Consider the following 20,424-nt stretch of genomic DNA (forward strand, 5'->3'; position numbering starts at 1 on the left):
TAAGATTGCTGTTAGGAAGAACTGGCAATACAAAAAAAAAAGATATTTGCAGTTTCTTTGTAATGATGTCACAGCTGACAATATTTCTTTATATCAGCACTGCACAATTTTGTTGTCACAGCAGTTTACATGGTCAATCGCAGTATTCAGAGCATTGTCTTTTTTTGTTGACTGAATCCTTAAAGGTTGCAAGCATTAAAGGACACTGACGTCATACACTCCCAGTAGTGATAAACCTGGGCGACCTTCAGTTGTTTGGAGCTAGCAACAGTAAAGGATTTGGCTACAAAGTACGAAAGAGCTTTGAATGACAGTGACTTCCCAGATTAAACACTGCGCTTACAAGCTCACACATGCTTCCTGGAGAATTTGTCACCTGCCCAAACATATTATTTATGTGTGTTAATGACTTTAATGTAAGATTAAAAAATAGGTATTGTTTGTGCTTATACGGGAAGGACTCATCTTAATGATCATTTAAGTTGTCATATCATGCTGATCAGAACCTGAAGCCAGTTCTATTCTTTTAGCTTTGTTCAATGAGTGAATTGAAATTGCTTATACAACCTTATAGGGGCAATCGGTTTTTTGGCTTTAGAAATCCCTTAACACATGAAAAAAGAATAATTTAAAAAACTATGAAAATGTAAAAAATTAAGACCAACTGAGAAGTTGTTAAGAATAGGACAATCTATTCTATAATATGCTAACACTTAAAAGTTAACTATCCATTCAACATCCAGGATGATTGTATGCAATTGAGGCGAGTAACTAGGGTTGCCTCCTTTTCTGGAAAAAAATACCAGCATTCCTATATATTTATCTTTTTTCCCTATTAATAACATTGGGACCAACCATAATTTTTACCGGCCAGGTGGCGACCGTACGCGTAATAGCCAGATCATAAGCATGTTACTGGTTTCCACCTGCAAATACACAATGAATCGTACATGCCTAGGTGCATTGCACAGTAGCACTGCTGCCTTGTAGCTCTGGGTCTTGGTTTCAGTTGAAACAATGCAATCCCTCTAGGTATTCCAACTCCTCGCACACTCCAAAAAGATACATACAAATAACCCATTTAATCAGGTACATTGGCTTCTGGTAAAATTGACCTTGTTATGTTACTGTGAACAGCATCCACCCCCCATGGTACCCCTCTCCGCCCCTGGCCCCCAGCCACAACCACCCTCCCCTGTGTGTACCTTAGTTTATATTGTTGTGGCCGGGGAGGTAAGGGTGCAGTGCCCAGGACGGGAAGCAGGTCTGGATTGGCAGGGCCCACAAGTACCCGGGACACTTTTTTTTTCCCGGTGTTCCACTGGCCCAACCCTGTCTAACCCTGAATGTGATAGTGACCTTATATTGTAAACCCCATTGGGTAGGGACTGGTGTGAATGATGTATAATCTCTGCAAAGCCCTGCAGCATAGGTCACCACTATATAAATAAATAATAATACGTCACAATGTGACTGCGTTATATCAATAAACAGAGTAAAAGAAAAGGGCTTACAATACAGGGGGGGTCATGTGTCTAATCTGTGGGTAGAGGGGGGATTACATTTGTATGAATGTCCAACCATAGTCTTCCAGCACTTGTTAGGCTGGTGGCACACAGGGAGATTAGTTGCCAAGCGATAAATCTTCGCTGCTGTGGGCGACTAATCTCCCTGAAATTCCTTCCCACCATGAAGAATGTGAATCCCTGGTGGGATGGCATTCACGTTGCTTCGTTTTCTGAAGTCGCCCCGAAATTGCATCTCAAGGAAACTTCGGGAGATTTCAGGAAAGCAACGTGAATGCCATCCCACCTGTGATTCACATTCTTGCCAGTGGGAAGGCATTTTAGGGAAATTAGTCGCCCGCAGCAGCGAAGATTTATCACTTGGCGACTAATCTCCCCATGTGCCACCAGCCTTAAACTAAATCTTCCAGCATCCCCCTACCCCATGATCCTTCAGCTTGGGCATCCTGTATGTACAACAAGTAAGAGTTGTGATCCACAATGTATTTCTACATCCCCATAAAATTCCTCTCTTTTCCTGCTAGTAGAAGGCCTTTCTTTTATATTCATCCTCAGTTTGGAGCAAGAGAACTATATGCATTAAATTATCTTCAAAAACTTAAACAATAATTCCACCCCCTGGAGCCATGTATATCTGTATAAAAGAAATGGCAATTTATCTGGCAGGTGTTTCTGCAAGATTATATAGTTCTGATGTAATAGTGCTTGTATGAACTTTGGTCCTGCTGTGCTTCTTATGCTGAATAAACATGTTGTTAGTCCTACAACTACATACACACAGGCTCATTGGACCATGACAGCGCTTCAGTTAAGAATGGCAATAGTTACTATTCTTTCAGCAAAATCACGTCAGCAGCAGCTTACTGGGAAAGTCTTTGTCAGGGACACAGACCACGGCTCTTTGTGGTTACTACTGGCTGGTGGTAAACAGAAGTAAAAGCAGGTTAGGCATTCATTATCATGAGATACTAATCAGTGATTTTGTTAGCGGCTACCTTTCTAGCAGAATGGAAAAATTATATTACACAATTACAGATCTGGAAATATGCCCTGGTATTTGAAATACACAGAGGCCCAAACACCATCTACCAGCTTAATATATAGTGACTGTCTGTGGCATATTACAGCAGGGGTCCAAAGGTAAGACTGTGTGCACAGCACTTGTCCCAGTCACGGAGCATACTGGGGAGGCTGGGCACAGGTTTTGCCCCCAACCTGCACCCAGGCGTGAGGTCCCCTAATTACACCACTGAAATTGACTGTCATTTTGGCATACGGAAGCATTTTCAGATTTATGTGCACAGCCCAAACAGCCCACTATAAAAAATAGGCTATGGCACTTCCTCTGGCATCTGCATTTTTTCGATTTACGATTTTCGGACCATGTGTGGAGAGATCGGTCGTTTGGTCGATCGGACAGGTTAGAAAATTTCTGTCGGCTGCTGATAATCTCTCCGTGTATTGCCGATTGTACGATTTTCAGAGGGAGACCAGCTTTTGTTAGACATAAATTTCATACGATTGCTGTCAGGGGCAAAACATCGGCTGATCTGTTCTTTTCTACTTTATTTGATCTGAATGGTTAAAGGAGAAGGAAAGCTATGGAGGTATTTTATTGCCAATAGATTAGCTGCAATAGTGCAAGCTAGAATGCTATATTTATTCTGTAGAATGTTTAACCATACCTGAGTAAAAAAGCTCTAGAAACCCTGTTTGTTTAGGATAGGAGCTGCAGTATTAACATGGTGTGACATCACTTCCTGCCTGAGTCTCTCCCTGCTCTGGGCTCAGATTACAGCAGAGAAGGGAGGGGGAGAGAGAGAGGAACAAACGAGCATGCTCACGCCCAGGGCAATGAGGTTTAAGCTGAAGGCAGGAAGTCTGATACAGAAGCCCATGTGTACACAATAGAAGGAAAGAAATGCTGTGTTTCTTTTGACAGAGGATTTAGAGCAGTATTACTTTGGGGGTTTACTGGTATATTTAGATGGACCTTTCTGCTAAGGCTTACTTAGTTTTAACCTTTCCTTCTCCTTTAATGGCAGGTCGGGAGATGGGGAAGTCAGACCGTTCGAAGATTCGTACAATCGGATCTTTGCGTCTATGGCCAGCTTTAAATGAGGTGGTTTGATTTTTGTATGTTATATAATGTCCTATTCCTAGCAACTTGTCAAAATATCAATGTCTATGTCATACTAAAAGTTAATTTAAAGGTAAAAAAAAACCTGTGTCCTGGGAGGAAATGGATAAGAAACTTTGGATTATATTCTTGTTTGTTGAGGAGAACAAATGCATCACATAAAAACAGAAACATTCATTCTTCAATACAGTCATATATTATATCTATCAGCCTGTCATTTTCATTTTGTGAATTAACTATAAAAAATTCTAAAATTCAGAATAAAGCCTGATTCATTGCAATACTAAATGCAAAAGGATTAGAGGATTGTCACAAGGGCAGTTTTGATCATAACTCCTGCTTCTCACTACTTATCATTTCCCACTGCCAAACAGAAGTAGTACTACAGGTTTTGGAAAGACACAAAAAAAAGGCATAGCCTTTATCCATAAATAAGGGATGTGTATAGATGCTATGCCTACTTCTGGTGACAGTTAATAAAAACAAAAAAAAAAACAATCAAGCACTTAAGTAGTCACAATTCTGAAAAGGTTTCCCAAAACAATGGAGTTCAAATTCCAGTTCAGTCTTTTCCTAAGTTGCAATGATAGTTGCTTCTAGGCTAGAGGAACAGCATTACTGGAAAACAAGTGACAACAAAGGCTTAAAATCAGTTTTAGGGCAGAGACACGTTTAGATTCAGGGAGATTTTGTCGCCCAGCAATAAATCAGCTCTTCTTCGGGGTGACTAATTTACCTGAACTGCCTCCAGCCGGCTAGAATGTAAATCCCCGGCAGGATGGCACTCGGAGCACTTTGTTTTCCAAGTCGCCCATAGTTTCCTCGTGAGGCAACTTCGGAAAACAAAGCGCAACGATTGCCATCCCGCCAGCGATTTACATTCTAGCCAACAGGAGACAGTTCGGGGAGCTTAATCACCCCGAAGAAGAGGAGATTTGTCGCTGAGCGTGTGTCTCTGTCCTTAGTAAACAGACTACCTTCTTTCCTTCCAGGACCTCTCACTCTACACTTAAACCCTTTTTGTCATTCACTTTGCCTAAAACCCTCATTATTTGGCTACTTCTCATCACTTTCTCCTTACCAGTTATCATTTCGTGACATGTGGCAGGCAAAAAATATTAGTGAGGAAAACTGGGAGCCGAAGGTGTCTTTAGTGTATTATACAAGGGGACAACTCAAGGCCACATATATAGGGATATACATCAATTTTAAGTAGGAAGATAGGGATAGTTGGTATAGCAGGATGGGAGCAGGAATTAAAGATGTCAGCGGTAGAGCAAGAAGGAAAATGCAAAATGTTGTATCAGTTTTGATCACCCCACAGCTCTTCAAGACTGGAGGGGGTGCATTTTAACATTTTACCCTGTGATTTATCCAAACAAATAATTTCATTTGTTAATGCCCCTTTTCAGTACATGGATAGGACATCAGCAGATATGGATGGGAGAATTTGCCACAGCTTGTGAGAAAAGCTATGACTTTTCAGCATATTATGGCATTAGAGTTCTACATACAATTGATGCAACCTATAATGGATTCAGATCCTGAACTATCCTTTTGCAAAGGAGAACTTCTTCCAGTTATCTGAGTACTGGTGCGAAAGGGAATTCTCTATTAACTGCTATCAAAGATTTAATCTATCAGAAACAATGCCTGTGCCGTTAAATGCACCAGCTCACTTAAAATGTCAACATAGTAACTGGCTGCCAAAGGCTAGAGCCAGAAGATTGCAGATTCTGCACAAGCCGCTGCCCTGCTGCTCCCCTTCATTTTTTCAGGTAGGTTGGATTTCTCTGCAAAATGCAAAATGTCACATTTCCCCAGCAGAAATCCACCATGTCTGCCTGCACCAGAGTGGAAACAATATTTCTGTGTGCAAGCAGAGCAGTAGCAGAGGAGCAGTGGGGGAGCAGATTCTCAGGCTGCATTTCTCTGCAGGCAGAATTCAGCAATTGTCCACAATCATATGGCCTAGCCTAAAAGTATTATTTTCTTAAACCACTGTGTCAAGAAAAGTTAAGCTGGGAATACACTGTAAGATCTGTGATGTTTCCAAACAAGCAAATCTGTACCCACATACTGGACAATACCAGGTTGACATGGTCGGTTAATGGACAGCATCAATGCACTAATTTCCAGTCTTGCCTGATAGATATTTGGATAATTTATGACCAGATATTGGTCACGCTGGTCTTTCCGAGCACCCAAAACACAGGCTGATAAGCTGCTGACTGGAGGAAACAAATCTGCAGCCAACTATATATGGAATGCTTTGGACATTCTGTTAGTTCCAGGTGACTAGTGCAGTTTTTTTTACAGTAATCTATAGCTTTGGAGCCAGCAATGGATAAATAATAAGCTATTTATGGTTGTGCATGGAATTTCCACAACATATATATGCAATGTAAATATATGGGACATCCCAGATCTGTTGGAGGCAATTAAAAGCACAGTGCCTCCAAACATCTTTGTATCAAGCATTATGTTTTGTGCAGTTACATGGCACACCACATGTTGGAGAGGGGTGCAATGAGCCAGGGAACCCTGTTCTTACAATGTTTTTATTGTAGGTGTTTATTGCTTTAGGAAGGAGTTAAGTACAGGGCCCCCTTTTTTTCTATACAGTGGATTACATTTATTATATTTACTACAGAGTTTGTACATCATTCACATCCTCTGCATCCCTGCATCCTCTGTGAAAGAAAATCTGCCTTTTTTAGCCATTGTGTAACTGATCAGCTTTAGCTTTCTAACCTCAGTCGAAACCATCCTGTTGCATATCATGACAAAACTGTTTGCTATGGGAAGTTAAAGCAGTCACAAATACAACGAATATCCCATAAAGTGTGAATGAATGGTAATTATGAAGCAAAAATATTTCCAAAGCACAGCAAAAGAACTGTTCAATAAGCATGGGCAATTTCATAACACAATCACTAGTGCATTCACTTGTTCCTTTTACTTGCTGATTATCCCAGTGGGATAACAAGGTGAGGACTGGGAATATAGCTTTAAGGCAATGACAGATGGGGCTTAAACTTGAGGCTTAGATGTTTTCTTTCCAGTGATAAGGGCAATGACACCAGGGGAGATTTGTCACTCCTGTTAAAAACTCTCTACCAAGGGTTACAAATCTTGCAGCATTACTCACAGCGATTGGGCATAATAGCGGGAAAATGTCTGCTTGTGTTCTTGTGACGATTACAATGTTAGTGAACAGCGAGGCATATTTTTGGGAGATTTGTCATTTTGGTAGCAAATTTTTAACAAAGGTGACAAATCCCCCCTGGTGTCATTGCCTTTATCACTGGAAAGAAGGCATTCAAGGCTAAAGTTTTTACCTGGGCCTCTAGATAAGTCACATTATCTATTTTTCTGATAATATCCAAGTGCAATGAAAAGAAGGTTAGCTAAGGCTGGAGCCAGACGTTGTGGATCTCAGCCTGTGGAGAAACACTCCTCCATTCCTGCTCCTACATTGCCTCTGCTTGTTGCAGGCAGACAAAGTGAATTTTGTCGCAAAATGCAAAATCTCATGTTTTGGTGCCGAGATGTGCTGTCTCTGTCTGCACCCGAGTAGAGCCAGTATATTTATACAGGCACATTGATCAACATAGCGGCAGCGGAGGAGCACATTCTCATTCTCTTCCTCTGCAGGCCAAGATCCGCAAAGTCTGGCCCCAGCCTAAAGGTGGCCATACACAGGGAGATCCACTCATTTGGTAATCTTGCCAAATGAGTGGATCTCTCCCCGATATGCCCACATTGAAGTCGATCGGATGAACAGGCTAATCCGATCGTGGGCCCTAGGGCCCAACGATCGGATCAGAACGGAGGCCAAACGGGCGGTTGGATCGTGGGACTGCATCAATGAAAAGATGCAACCGCGATCCAACAGGATTTTTTAACCTGCCAGATCGCCATCTGGCTGACTTTCGGGCAGATATCGATTGGGAAAGCCCATCGGGGGGCTCTACACATGGGCCGATAAGCTGCCAACTTGGTCTGTCAGCAGCTTTTATCGCCCTGTGTATGGGGGCCTTAAAAATTAAATTAGAATCCTTATTTAAGTTAACGTAACCACATAACCTATGGTTGTCTGATTGTATCTTTTGTAGTTCTGCAACAGAGGTGCATTGCTGCATTGAAGTTACCTGATTGCGGTAGAAATTATGCTTCATCCTGCAACAAGTTGAACACTGACTAATTTATTCTAATGATGAGTAAAACTATCAAGTTTTGCTTCATCAAAAAATCTGCAAAACTGTAGAAAATGTTTTAAAAAGTATTTTTGCCAAAGGCATTGGAGTCAATGGGAAGGCAATAGCATACACATTGCCCTACCTTGTTAGAGAATCTCCTTTGTAATATGCTACAACTGCTCTTTATAGGAAAAAATCTCCCATTATTCCAGTTTCTTTCAAACACAGCACCAGGCCAGGTCCTTGGACAGATGGGGCGGGGGTGGAGAGCTCTGATCTCATTGGTTGATGTACAATGCAAGGGGTGCATAATAATAACGTGGGTTTTTTTCTGCTTTTTCCTTCCTTTGCATCATAACGCATTAGTGAATACATTTGCGAAAATCTTTAATTGCTGGTGAAACCACACATTTGTAATGTTTTACAATTTTGAAAAAGTTTGCTCATCTCAAATTTATGCTGTTTAGGATGATCTGCCAACTTGCCTGTCCTTATGGACAATCAGCAGTGAGCTGACATCATTGTGATCTCCAAAATACACTTTTTACTAATAATTTACATAATTGCCACTTTGGTTAAATGGCTTAAATGAATGACCTAGTTGAACTGCACGTGATCATCTTTATTGTTAATCTCTGGAACTGAGAAATGGCAATACAGAGGAGAGGTTGTGTCCCTAATACACTTAGGCTAATGCAGTACCATTGTATAAATACAGGCAGTGAAAAAGCCTATCTGCTCCCATCTGCTCTGTGGTGTAAGTGCACTGACAGGTATGGTATGTGTCCAGACATAGAGCAGTATGCATTTTTGCACTTGAATTCACTCCATGTGTGCACACAGGCTAACTCCATGCCTTCAGTGCACTTACACCAAGGAATGGGAGCAGATTGGCTTTGCATTTTTACGCAGGTGGATAAACAGCCTGGTTTGGCATAAACCTAATACTGTAGTAGTTTAGCCTTAAAGGCAGGCCCAGACAAATGACTCTCTCGCATAAGCAAGTTCTGTGAAAAATGGCACTAGGGCTCAGGTCTTTGGATACTAAATAAAAAAATATTTAGTACCTCAGGGTTTTGTTTTTTTGGCCTAGTAGATGCCATAAGGTATTTTAATCTATAAGCACAAGAATGCTAGTCAAACAGTCATATGTTTAGCATATGAAGTTGATAACATGGTCTACAAAGTTTTCTAAATGCTACTAAAAGACCAATTCACTGTGGAATATCTTTATAAACAAGGCAAAAAAGACAATTCTAACAAATTATATTCCACAACGCTTTCCACTTGTAGGAGTAGATTTGGGGAATTTCTGTTGAACTACCCCGTATCTTTTGATAAATATAGATCATAGATTGATAACTTTTCGGCCAGGGACCTCAACTCAGCTGTGTATAAAAACTGCAAGCACTTAATCATTTATTATTCTCGCTGTAGCCCTGTTGGTGTTGGTGCTATATAAATTAAAAAAAATACACCCCTTGGCTTACAGTATATTATATCTGTAGCCTAATTTTATATCCTATCACTACAATCTACTTTCATGGGGTGCAGCAGACAGAAATACCAGAGAAACTCATGCAACTTTGCTCCCTTCCTGCCACGGTTTTGATCTGGAGAGAAATAAATGAAAAATAAAACCTGTAACAACGTAGACAAGGAATATTTACATTGTTGCCAAACTTCTGCAGATTTTTGTGCCAGGGTTACAGCTTACATGAATAGGCATTTGCCCGCTGAATAGATCAGGTCCTTACATTAAAAGCACAAAATGATCGCTTTTTGTCTCTGTAGTCAGCCGGACTATCTTGTTTCTCTTTTACATTTCGTGAGTTCTTAAAATATTTGAACAATGTTACATAAGTGATGACGAAATCCCCTGACTGTTCACACAAAGCTTTTTATGTGCAGTCTGCAGTAAGCACTTTTCCCCTGATGAAAGCAACATTAGCTTGTGAATAAACCAAAGAACATGAAAGAAGATTCACACAGAAGGACACAGTGTGAAATTAACCAGCATTCTTCACTTCCAACTCCAAAACAATCTTTTTCGTCTCTTATTTTCAATGCACGCTACCAATCTTTTTTTTTTTCTTTTTATACTTCCCCCTTTTTCCCCAAAAGTTCCTCAAACAATTTGTTTGCATGTCCGGTTGTCTGTTTAGCTTGGTAGATTTGACGTCAGAAACATGGTGTTCCTATTAACCCCTTTACTGGAAGGCTAGTACAGTAAAATATTGGTTGGTTTGACTGCAGGAAGTACACGTCTATGCTGAGTAAGGTCTGATAAACTGTGTCCAAAAGCATTGGACTAAAGGCCACATGGGTACTCAAGCATTTTTTATAAAAAATGTTTAAATGAGACAGTAATACTCTGCAACTCCAAATTTGGTTTAGCAATCTTATTTATATGATATGCAGGATGTTGTACTGAATGCAGGTTAATTGTAGGGATGCACCGAATCCAGGATTCGGTTTGGGATTCTGCCTTTTTCAGCCGAACCAAATCCAAATCTATGCAAATTAGGGGCGGGGAGGGAAACGCATTGACTTTTTGTCACAAAACAATGAAGTAAAAAATGTTTTCCCCTTCCCACCCCTAATTTGCATATGCAAATCATTCACAATACCTGGTAAGCGATAACTAGGCCCAACACCAAAGTATTAGAAACATCTCCCTATCATGGAGTGTATTTTGGCTTGAATTCAGTGTTTGGGGGTCGTCTGACAAACTGTCTGTGGCCCTAGATCCAAAAAGAACAATCTTGCTTTTAACAGTCCACAAAATGTTGTGCCATTTTTCTTTCGGAGAGTCAATGCGGTCTTTGGCAAACTGTAAGCTCTTCAGCACGTCTTTTTTACAACAATGGCACTTTGTGGGGGCTTCTTGCTTATATTCACATAGGCGCCTTCTAATTGTAACAGTACTCACAGGTAACTTTAGACCGTATTTGATCTTCCTGGAGCTGAGTCTTTGCCATTTTGGCTATTCTATCCATTCTGTAGTTTTCCTGCTTTCTTTCACGTCTTTCAAGTTTTGCTTGCCATTTTAAAGCATTTGGGATAATTTAAGGTGAGCAGCCTATCAGTTTCTGTATTTCTTTATATGTTTTCCCGTCTCCAATCACCTTTTTAATCAAAGTACGCTGGTCTTCTGAACAATGTCTGGAACGACCCATTTTACTTAGAGAGAAATGCATTATAACCAGCATGCACAACATTTGCTGCCTTCCTTCCTTAAATAAGGGCTGTAATTGACACCTGTTTTTTTCAAAGAATGAATGACCTCACTAATTGAACTCCACACATCTATTATTTGGAACAAGCCCCAAATAATGATTCAATTACACAGAATCAGCAGCATGCATGTCATATGTTGGCTCTGTTGGTTTTCTATTACTCTATTACATCTACTAGTAAAATATTTGCCATGTAGAAATATAATTTCTACCAAAAACAGTGATTGATCAGTTTAGTAATGTCTGCTATAACTCTGAACACAAATATATATATATATATATATATATATATATATATATATATATATATATATATATATATATATAGACCAGAGGTATAGGAAAACAATCGCTTTCATTTCTCAATGCAATTATCAGCACTAGTTTGAATATTGGAATGCCACCTGCATTCAATGGGACGTTAAGGCCTGTAAAGCTCTATGTTTTGAGCAACTTCTGACTTTTTGAAGGTTCCTGTCTCTCATTATGATGATGCATTCCTCTGGAATGTTCTGTTCTATGTAAGACTGTTGCCATGAATATTTAATGTACCGCTACATAGTATGCTGACTAGGAATATACCGTAATTACATGGTAATCCGTATTCTGTAGCTCAGGAACTCATATCTGGAAACCTGTAACTAGAGAGATGGTTTGGATTAGAATTCTATTTTTTTTACCTGTTATTTTGGTTGGTGTACCGTCTGTGTTGTTATGAGGCTGCATGACACGGCTCTGATTAATTCAGGCACTCTCAATAACTAAAGCAGAGATTTTTCATATTATTTTGAATTCACTGAAGTCTCAGTGCAGACCAACATTTTATATGGTTTATCTTATAATGTAATTATTCAAAATGGGCAGTACAAGCCAAGCAGGCATATATTGTCATTAGACGATGTGAAAGGCTCAGTAAAATTGGTTTGACTTTGTGTGGTGGACTTTAGCCCATCAGTGTTCGGTTTGGAGATCAGCTTGAATATGATCATAATACTGATCTGATCATATTGAAGCTGATCGCCAAACCCTGGTGGACTAAAGACCCTAATAAGCACATACATGGGTCTCCATCCTACCTGGGTCAGAAGCCACCTCATCTTTCTAATGTTGTGCTTATCAGGCCAAAAGCCCCTCTGTTTTTTGGTTAGTTTAGGTCTTTGAGAGTTCAGGCAAGTTTCATTTTCCCCTCGAACTTAGTTCAAACTCTATAACATACAGTCGCTTCATAAAAAACTGCATGTACTTTGCTGCATAACAAGAATAGCTGCCAAAAGAACAGATATTGTATGTGTTACAGTAGCATAACTTTAGGGGGACAGGCCCTGGTGCAGGACTTGGAGCCGGGCCCCCCAGCTACAAAAGCATGTTCTGGTCCCTATCCATTGCCCAATCTGATTCTGTTTACTTCAGTTCCTGTCTAAACTCTTGCTCCTGATCTCCAGCTTATTGACTGTGTGCCTTCTTATTGAAACACTGCCGGCCCTGACTCTCTGCCTTGATCATGATACGGTAACTAATCAATGGAAACCAAGAGAGCTGTAAAGCAGGAAGTAGTGTTCTGTTATGTTATGTTACACATCCAGTCACTCCAGCATTTATACGTTACATAACTAACTATATTAGAAACATTTTTTATTTTGCACAGCCTTATTTTTACCCAGTTTTTATTTTACACTAAACAGTTCCTTTTTTTTTTTTTCGCAGCATTATTTCATGCAGGACTTTTTTTGTCGCAGCGAAATCTTCACAGCAAACTCTTGCCGCAGTTTTGCAAAAAATATTTGCAGATGGCGAAATGCAGAATTTCTGTGCGAATCCATGGCTGGTGAAAAGATTCATCACTCAGGACTATACTGCCTGGACTTTGGGACTACATTGATATCGTGTACCTAAATCTGGTGGCAGGCACTCGAATAAAGGTGATCTTCCAACAAATTGTAGAAATCAAGTAGAAAATATTTATTGTGTCCTCCGCCTTACGCGTTTCGTGTTATAAACACTTAATCATGAGCCTTAATTAATAAATATATATATATATATATATATATCTATATATATATATATATATATATATATATATATATATATATATATATATATATATATATTCAGTATCTCCCCAGGAAGAGCTTGCAATCTAATCACTATATCCTACAATGGGCCAGATTTAATTTGATGAGAAAACAAATAACATGGCATACCTCCCAACATTTTGGAAATAGAAAGAGGAACAAAAAATTTTGACCATGCCCATTTTTGTGGCCAAACCCCTAATTATCATGTTCATTTTACAAAATCTGTCAGGTTATGAAAGTTTGAACACATTTCTGTGTTTTTTTTTGGTATTATTACAGCTTTGCTAATGAAGGTGAATTGCCCTTTAAGCTGCAAGTCACAGTTTCCCCAAGAGCCCTGCTTATCTTAAATTGTAATAAAAGTATCTATACTGCAAGTGCAGATGCCACCTATTCTGGGCTCTCTGCCAAAAGCCAATTAAGTTAGAAATATTGTATCTTTTTCTGGCTGTTCAGTACAGGAGATCAAAGAGAAAGTCTGGATATTTTAGTAACCCCGGGACTGCAGGTTGAGCTGTCAAAATCGGGACTGTCCCACGAAAAATGGTTGGTATGCATGGTTCACCACGTGAAAACTCAATTGAAGACCCAGATGGAGAAATCTGGAACTGAACTGGAAATTATATTTTGTTTATTGAATTGAATCTGGCACAATTCTGTAGCTGTGGTATTGCTATACCTAGATTCCTGAATGGATAAATAAATAATTGGTACTTGTAGGGTGATATACAACTGCATTTCAAAAAAGTTGGAGCACTGTGTAAAATGTAAAACTGCATCGAGGCAAATATTGCAGAAATGTCACAATAAGGATCCTCAGTCTAAAACTGTATAGAATTTGTGGATTTCATTATCTACAGTACATAACATTATTGAAAGATTTAGAGAATCTGGAGAAATCTCTGTATACAAGGTCTGACAGGCAGTATTGGATCCTTGTGATCTTGGGGCTCTGCAATAAAAACAGACATGACTCTGCAGTGGAAATCACTGCATGGGTTTAGGAATACATCCCAGAACCACTGGTTGTTGCTGCACACACACTGCCCAGAGACACTGCAATCAGTAATCCTCATATATTGGTTGTAGATGTCTCATGGCTATTGAAAGGTATAATATCAATAATAAGTTCTTCTTGAATACACTAATACACAAAGATCACAGAATAAAAGTAGTTATGAGTCACAAGCAGGATCTATACCATACAGATTAAAGTGTAATTCATTTTTATGCAAGTACATTGTTTGGAGCCTTTTATGCAGACAAAACCCATTATCCACAAATTCAACAATATAATAAACACAATACAATAATGATTCCCATCTATTGTAACTCAAGACAGTTTGTACTATCTTTCCCTGCTTTTTATAATACTAGAGGGAAAGATTTATCTGGCCAATAACCGTCAGTTGTATATAATTAATCTCTAGGGCCAGTCACGGGAGAGTCTACTCATCCAATTACTTTTCATGTCTTTGTTCTGTTCTGTAACAGTAGTATTAAATAAGACATTATTAGTATTAAGACAGTTGAGCGAAATTATAGAAATATCCTTACTGTATTATATGGACAGAGGTATTTTATTAACTAGTAATTTGTTATTATTAACATGTCTTTATAAAGTGCCAACAAATTCCACAGCTCTGTACAATAGGCGAGTTTATTATACATCAAACATATAAAATGCATACTTAAGCTGATCGATACTGGGGATAAAGAGGGTAGTTCACATTAAAATGAATTGATGTAGATAGCAAAATAAATACATAATTAAGATTACTTTAAAAATGAGCTTACACTTCAATATATGCAGTATAATAATTCTGCTTAGGGGTCAACATTCCTGCAGTGATGTTCCTGCAGGGTTTTAAATAGAGGTAGAACCCATCCATAGAGTGTAACAAAACTATTACTTTGTGAGAGAAACGGAGGAAGAAAGGATGGAAAGAAAGGAAGGAAAGAAATGCATCAAAATGCATAGTTAAACACCTATTTGGGTCCTCTAACTAAACCATCTGCACATAACATCATTTTTATCCTCATAGCCAAAAAAAAAGAGAACACTGACCAAATCCAACATTTTAACACATACTTTTACAGACATGCACACAATTCAGCCACAGCAAATTACACAATTTTATATATAATATTTTTGTTCCTTCCTCTGGGGTAAGGCAAGAAATGTAAGTAAACTTCTTCTGCTCTATCAGGGCTTGGCCTATGGGTTTGATGGGCAGCACCCAGTCTGTGCAAGGGATTCATAAATATATATAACATATAAGAGAAAAAAGAGAAATATATTATATGCACACCATGGGTGCCCCGGCGAAAATTCTCTAAAGCCCGCTTCGCACCCATCGAAACACTTTGCCAGGTGAAAATTCGCCCAGATAACTCACTAGCATGCATTATTTCGTCCTGGGTGCCGAATGCTGGCGAATTTTCGCTAGTGTTACTTCGGTAATGCAAGCGATTCAAAGCAAAGATGCGCTAGGTGCCTGGCGCAAATTCGCTAGAGGTCTTGCGCTCTGGTTAATTTACATACTGCGAGAAATTTAAAGTTGAATGGACGTCTTTGTGTTATATGTTGCAGCAAATACATTATATTGTATTGTATTTGGGAAGGTCCCCATAGGCTTTCCTAAGTTTTTTTTGGTCGAAGGATAATCCTTCGATCGTTGGATTAAAATCCTACGAATCGTTCGATTCGAAGGATTTAATCATTCGATCGAAGGATTATTCGATATTCGAAGTTGAAGGATTTTAATTCCCAGTCGAATATCGAGGGTTGATTAACCCTCGATATTCGACCCTTGGTGAATCGGCCCCTTAATGTTCCATATGTTAGAAAATGTATGTGGGAAACTGGTTACACAAAAAAATATTTTAGGACTTTTGAAGGCTATCGCTCTGAAAAAAGGAGTTTATAATTTATTTTACATTATAGAATATAATGTAAGTGACTTCGTCTAGTCTGAGGAGGTGAAGGCAACTCTGGTGAAAGAGGTAACGTTCAGTAAAATCTGCATTTTAGTGAATTTGAGGAGTAGCGTCCGTTCCCAGAGCAAAAAGTCGCCTGGTGATAGAGTGCGAATGGCCGCTAGCGCCAGTCTCTTTCGCTAGTGAATTGGCGCCTGCACCCGTTAAATCTGCGATGTCCCTGCGGGTGGCAACAGTGGTGAAAAGTCGCTAGCATTAGCCACTTCGCCTTTAAGTAAATCTGCCCCTGTGAGTAGTACAAAAAAATACACCTGACCAAGGACAGCACTCCTAGGATTTAAAGAATTGGCAAACAGAAACTATAAATGCACAAATAGAAAGGTTTATTGCTAAATGTTTTGACCTCACACAGAGACCTTCATCTGGAATGAAAAACAAAAAAAGGTAGTCATAAACCTTTCTTTATTCTTTAAATCCTAGGCATGTTGTCCTTGGTCCGGTGTGTGTGTGTGTGTGTTTGTATATATACATAAAAATATATATACACCCACCATCAATCCAAGGACAGAGCCAAACTCGAAAGCAGGATATAATTCCTTGTAAGTGAACATTTATTGTGTCATATCAGACAACATGTTTCAGAGTGCACCTGCTTTACGTGAAAGGAATTGTAACCTGCTTTAGAGTCTGCCTACAAGGTGAAACGATGTAAGGTTTTAGACAGTACAGCATACATTTGTGTAAATATGTATGACACACTGAATGTGTGAACTAAAGTTTATGCCTACATTGTTATAACTTTATTGGTTACAAGTTATTAAAAAAAAATTTGTTTATTTTTCTATGTTTTTATCTATTAATTTTATTAACTTTTGAAAATGACATGCCACTGTACTTATTACAGCAACTCTGCATGGTATATGCTGTCATACTGATTAAATATTTTAAACAAGAAAAAAAAAATTCTGCAGTTTACATGGACTAGGCTCCAGGCTTAGTGGAGGATCCCAGAAGGAATGTGGGGTTTAATTTGGTGCTTGTAATTTATGGGGCACTAATACTAATAAACAAACGTTATATTTACTCACAGCTTTAATTCCCTGTTAAAACTAGAGAGCCTCAGAGAATGACATTCACAAAGTGAATCGCAATGTCTTTTGACCCTGACTGGATTTGTAAATAAATACAAAGTTTGTGCATTTAGCTTAATGGAGACTCAAGCCAGCTGTGTCCCTAACAAAATTAGGTATTTGTTGGTTTATTAATAAGCATAAGTTGAACAGGAACACAGTAAACACAATGAATAGATGACTCTATAGGGAATATTATACCACAGTTCACCAGAGGGCAACAGCTCTATCCTTGTATAAGATTGTGGGGGGCATAAACTAAAACCAGGATTCAGTTCTGGAATGGAACAGGATTCTGCCTTTTTTCAGCAGGATTTGAATTAGACAGAATCTAAAGTGCACAGCCAAGCCAAACCCGAATGCTTAAAAACATGTGAATTTTTCATTACACAAACATGGAAGTTGAACATTTTTTACTGTACTGGCCCTGATTTGCATATGTTAATAAGGATTGGGTTCAGAATTTGGGATACCCAAAACAGTGGATTTTCCCATGCTGACAAATGGTGATTAAATTAAATTTAATTTCAATTAATGTTCACCCTTTCATAAATACATCTATGAATTTCTATCACATTCACATTTAAAAACATAACAGGCATAAGTAGTACATTTCGAACATTCTTGTTTATTAAATAATATTACTACATTACTGCATGGCTCTAAACAACCATGAAAAGCAGTAGGACTGGTTGATTTGTTACGGGACAGAATGAACCCATCTTCTGCACCGTGAGACCTTGCTGGTCCCTAAAGTTGAATAAAGATGAGAGGTGCACCTGTTAGCATAATTTCCCTCCATTGTTCCTTAATAAATAGCCCAGCTGCCTGTTCCATATTCTGTACTGTAAATAAAGCGACAGCTATAACAATAAATTTTTTACCTGATTTAAAGGACCGTTGTGCCCTTTGTTGCTGCCTCCTAAAGTTTTCACCTTCTTCCACTCCATCGCCCTTATATTTTGCTTGCAGCTGGAGAGTGGTTATTCCAGTGGCATGTATGCAGAGGTGCCAAATCAAACCATGAGAAAACAGTGACAACAGCAATAATAATAATGATGATGGGAACAAATGCAGCCGCAGTAGCCGACGCTGTTGAATCGTCTCTGTAGCAGCACTGACGAATTAATCCGATGGTACATCCAAAATTACAGCCTGCTTATGTGAAAGGGTGGCTAGCAACCTGCCACGCTGCACAGCACTAATCCTCTAGGCAGCAGCATGCAAGCAGATCTTAATTGCAGAGCACACACAGACACACACACATGGAGCTTGGCACATCAGCAGTATCTCTAGAAGAGCAATCCTCCCCAAGACTAGCACAGAAAGCTGCTATCTACTGTGGAAACTTGACAGACTAGTGCTAATTCATTTTTACACCACTCCCTCTTCTCTCATAGCTTGGCTAGATCATAAAAATCAGAGGCAAGGTCACCAAGCAACCATATTTTTACGTCACTAGAGGTAATAAAGTCAACTTCCATTCAACTTCTAACCTGCCTTGTTATTGGAGAGCAGAGGGAAACCAGCAGAGAGACTGCAGGCTTCTTATCTGCCTGGAGAATGTACATGTGCAAGAACAGTCTATCTTTGTGCCTCCTGGGCATATTTATGGCTGCTGGAGGGGAGTGTTTCACATGTTGGACTCTGAACCTGGAGTCCTCGGTGAAGGAATCAGATGGGAAATGTATCTAGGGGAATAGCAGGGCTGCTGACACTTTATACAGTATAAATGGACTAGCCCTGGGTTTTAACATACTGAAACGTGATTGGTAGTGGCTCTTGTGAGAACAGATGTAAATGATTACTTAAACTTTCCCTAGAAACGTCATCGGTTATTGGTATATTATTGATGTACCAACATATTCAGAAGCACTGTACAATACAAGGATGTATTCTAATTCTGGAAGAGCGTTTATCTAGTGGCTTTTTCTGTTTTAAAGATTTTACACAATATTCATAAGCCAGGTTGGCCTAATGATTTGCTCTTGGGCAGTAATATATAAGAATGTACCACCTTTTTAACGTTAACTCATTCAATAAGTCTTAGAAAAGGCATGTATACACCATCTGTACTTCCATTTATAAATATACATGTATTTTGTTTTACACAAAAATACCTGATTCAGCAGACTAAAAGTAAGTCATGTTACTAGTAAGATCCATTTCCAAAACCCCCTTAGGTTCATAGTGCTATGCAAACCCTCCTTCACTTTGTGGGATATGGAAGTCCCCCTACTTTTCATTTTGGGTGGAGCACAGACAAACTTGGAGTCACAAAATCTATCTATTCGCAATGGAACAAAGTGAGGGAGGGGTTGGATAACTTTCTGAGCCTAAGAGAGGCTGGGAACTGCTCTCTGCAGGTAAAAATGACCCTTGATGCCAATGTTATAAACAGGATATTAACTTAAAAATATAGGAAGGCCAGTATATTTTCATGATAATGTAGAGAGTAGAGACCCACTATTCTACTAACAAATTAATACAAGTGATGATTCCAAACCCTTGCAATCCACTGGCAATGGTTGCAATTGTGTCCAGGTAATGCTTTTCCAAAATATTATTATTATGGGTTTATTTATTGTTTAAATGTTTTTAGTATATGGAAAACCCCAAGTATTCCAGATGATAGATCCAATCCCTGTCTAGTTCTTGTTGAAGGAAAAGAGCACACGTTATAATGTAACACTTACACTGGAATATTAGTTTACAGTAATTTCCAGGACCACTTTGCTGCTGGTCCATTTCACCACTGGAGAATTGCACTCAAATAATGAATAACGAATTCAAATTATATATGGTATAACATATGTTCATCATTGCACAAATAAAATTCTGTTTCAATAAATACAGGTTATGGAATGTTATGGCAGACACTGAGAGCAAGTTTATAGTTATCAGATCAATTAAACATTTCTGTTCAGTTAGTCATTTTAATATGTTGGGGAGCAGAATGTACTTTTTTCAGCAGGGTTTGGACTGGGCGAACCCAAAGGCCTGCCTGAATCAAATTCAAACTCTTAAAACCGCAAGAGTTTTCCACACATTTTTTTTCAAATCAGATTTTGTTTGGGATTCATGATTAACTCTGTATTCATCCTAATCCCAAAATATTGATGCATCCATATGATGTACCTGCTATCCTGCGTGAACCATCACCTGCTAAATA

General features: G+C 39.0%; 1 protein-coding gene and 1 long non-coding RNA gene across 2 annotated transcripts in view; one reads left to right on the top strand and one right to left on the bottom strand.

Moving 5' to 3' along the window:
• The window catches only part of LOC108712890 (high affinity cAMP-specific and IBMX-insensitive 3',5'-cyclic phosphodiesterase 8A), a 150,634-nt gene extending 132,160 nt beyond the window's left edge, over positions 1 to 18,474 (bottom strand). Inside the window, exon 1 of the mRNA XM_041588279.1 lies at positions 18,137 to 18,474. Within this exon, the coding sequence (XP_041444213.1) occupies positions 18,137 to 18,202 (66 nt within the window). The 5' untranslated portion in view covers positions 18,203 to 18,474. The remainder of the gene's footprint in view (positions 1 to 18,136) is intronic.
• Positions 3,608 to 13,042, top strand: LOC121402159. Its single transcript, XR_005966630.1, has 2 exons — positions 3,608 to 3,648; positions 12,812 to 13,042. It is a non-coding gene; the product is annotated as an uncharacterized LOC121402159 (long non-coding RNA).
• Positions 18,475 to 20,424: the final 1,950 nt, after the last annotated feature.

The sequence above is a fragment of the Xenopus laevis genome, chromosome 3S, assembly GCF_017654675.1.
Source record: "Xenopus laevis strain J_2021 chromosome 3S, Xenopus_laevis_v10.1, whole genome shotgun sequence".
NCBI classification, from domain to species: domain Eukaryota; kingdom Metazoa; phylum Chordata; class Amphibia; order Anura; family Pipidae; genus Xenopus; species Xenopus laevis.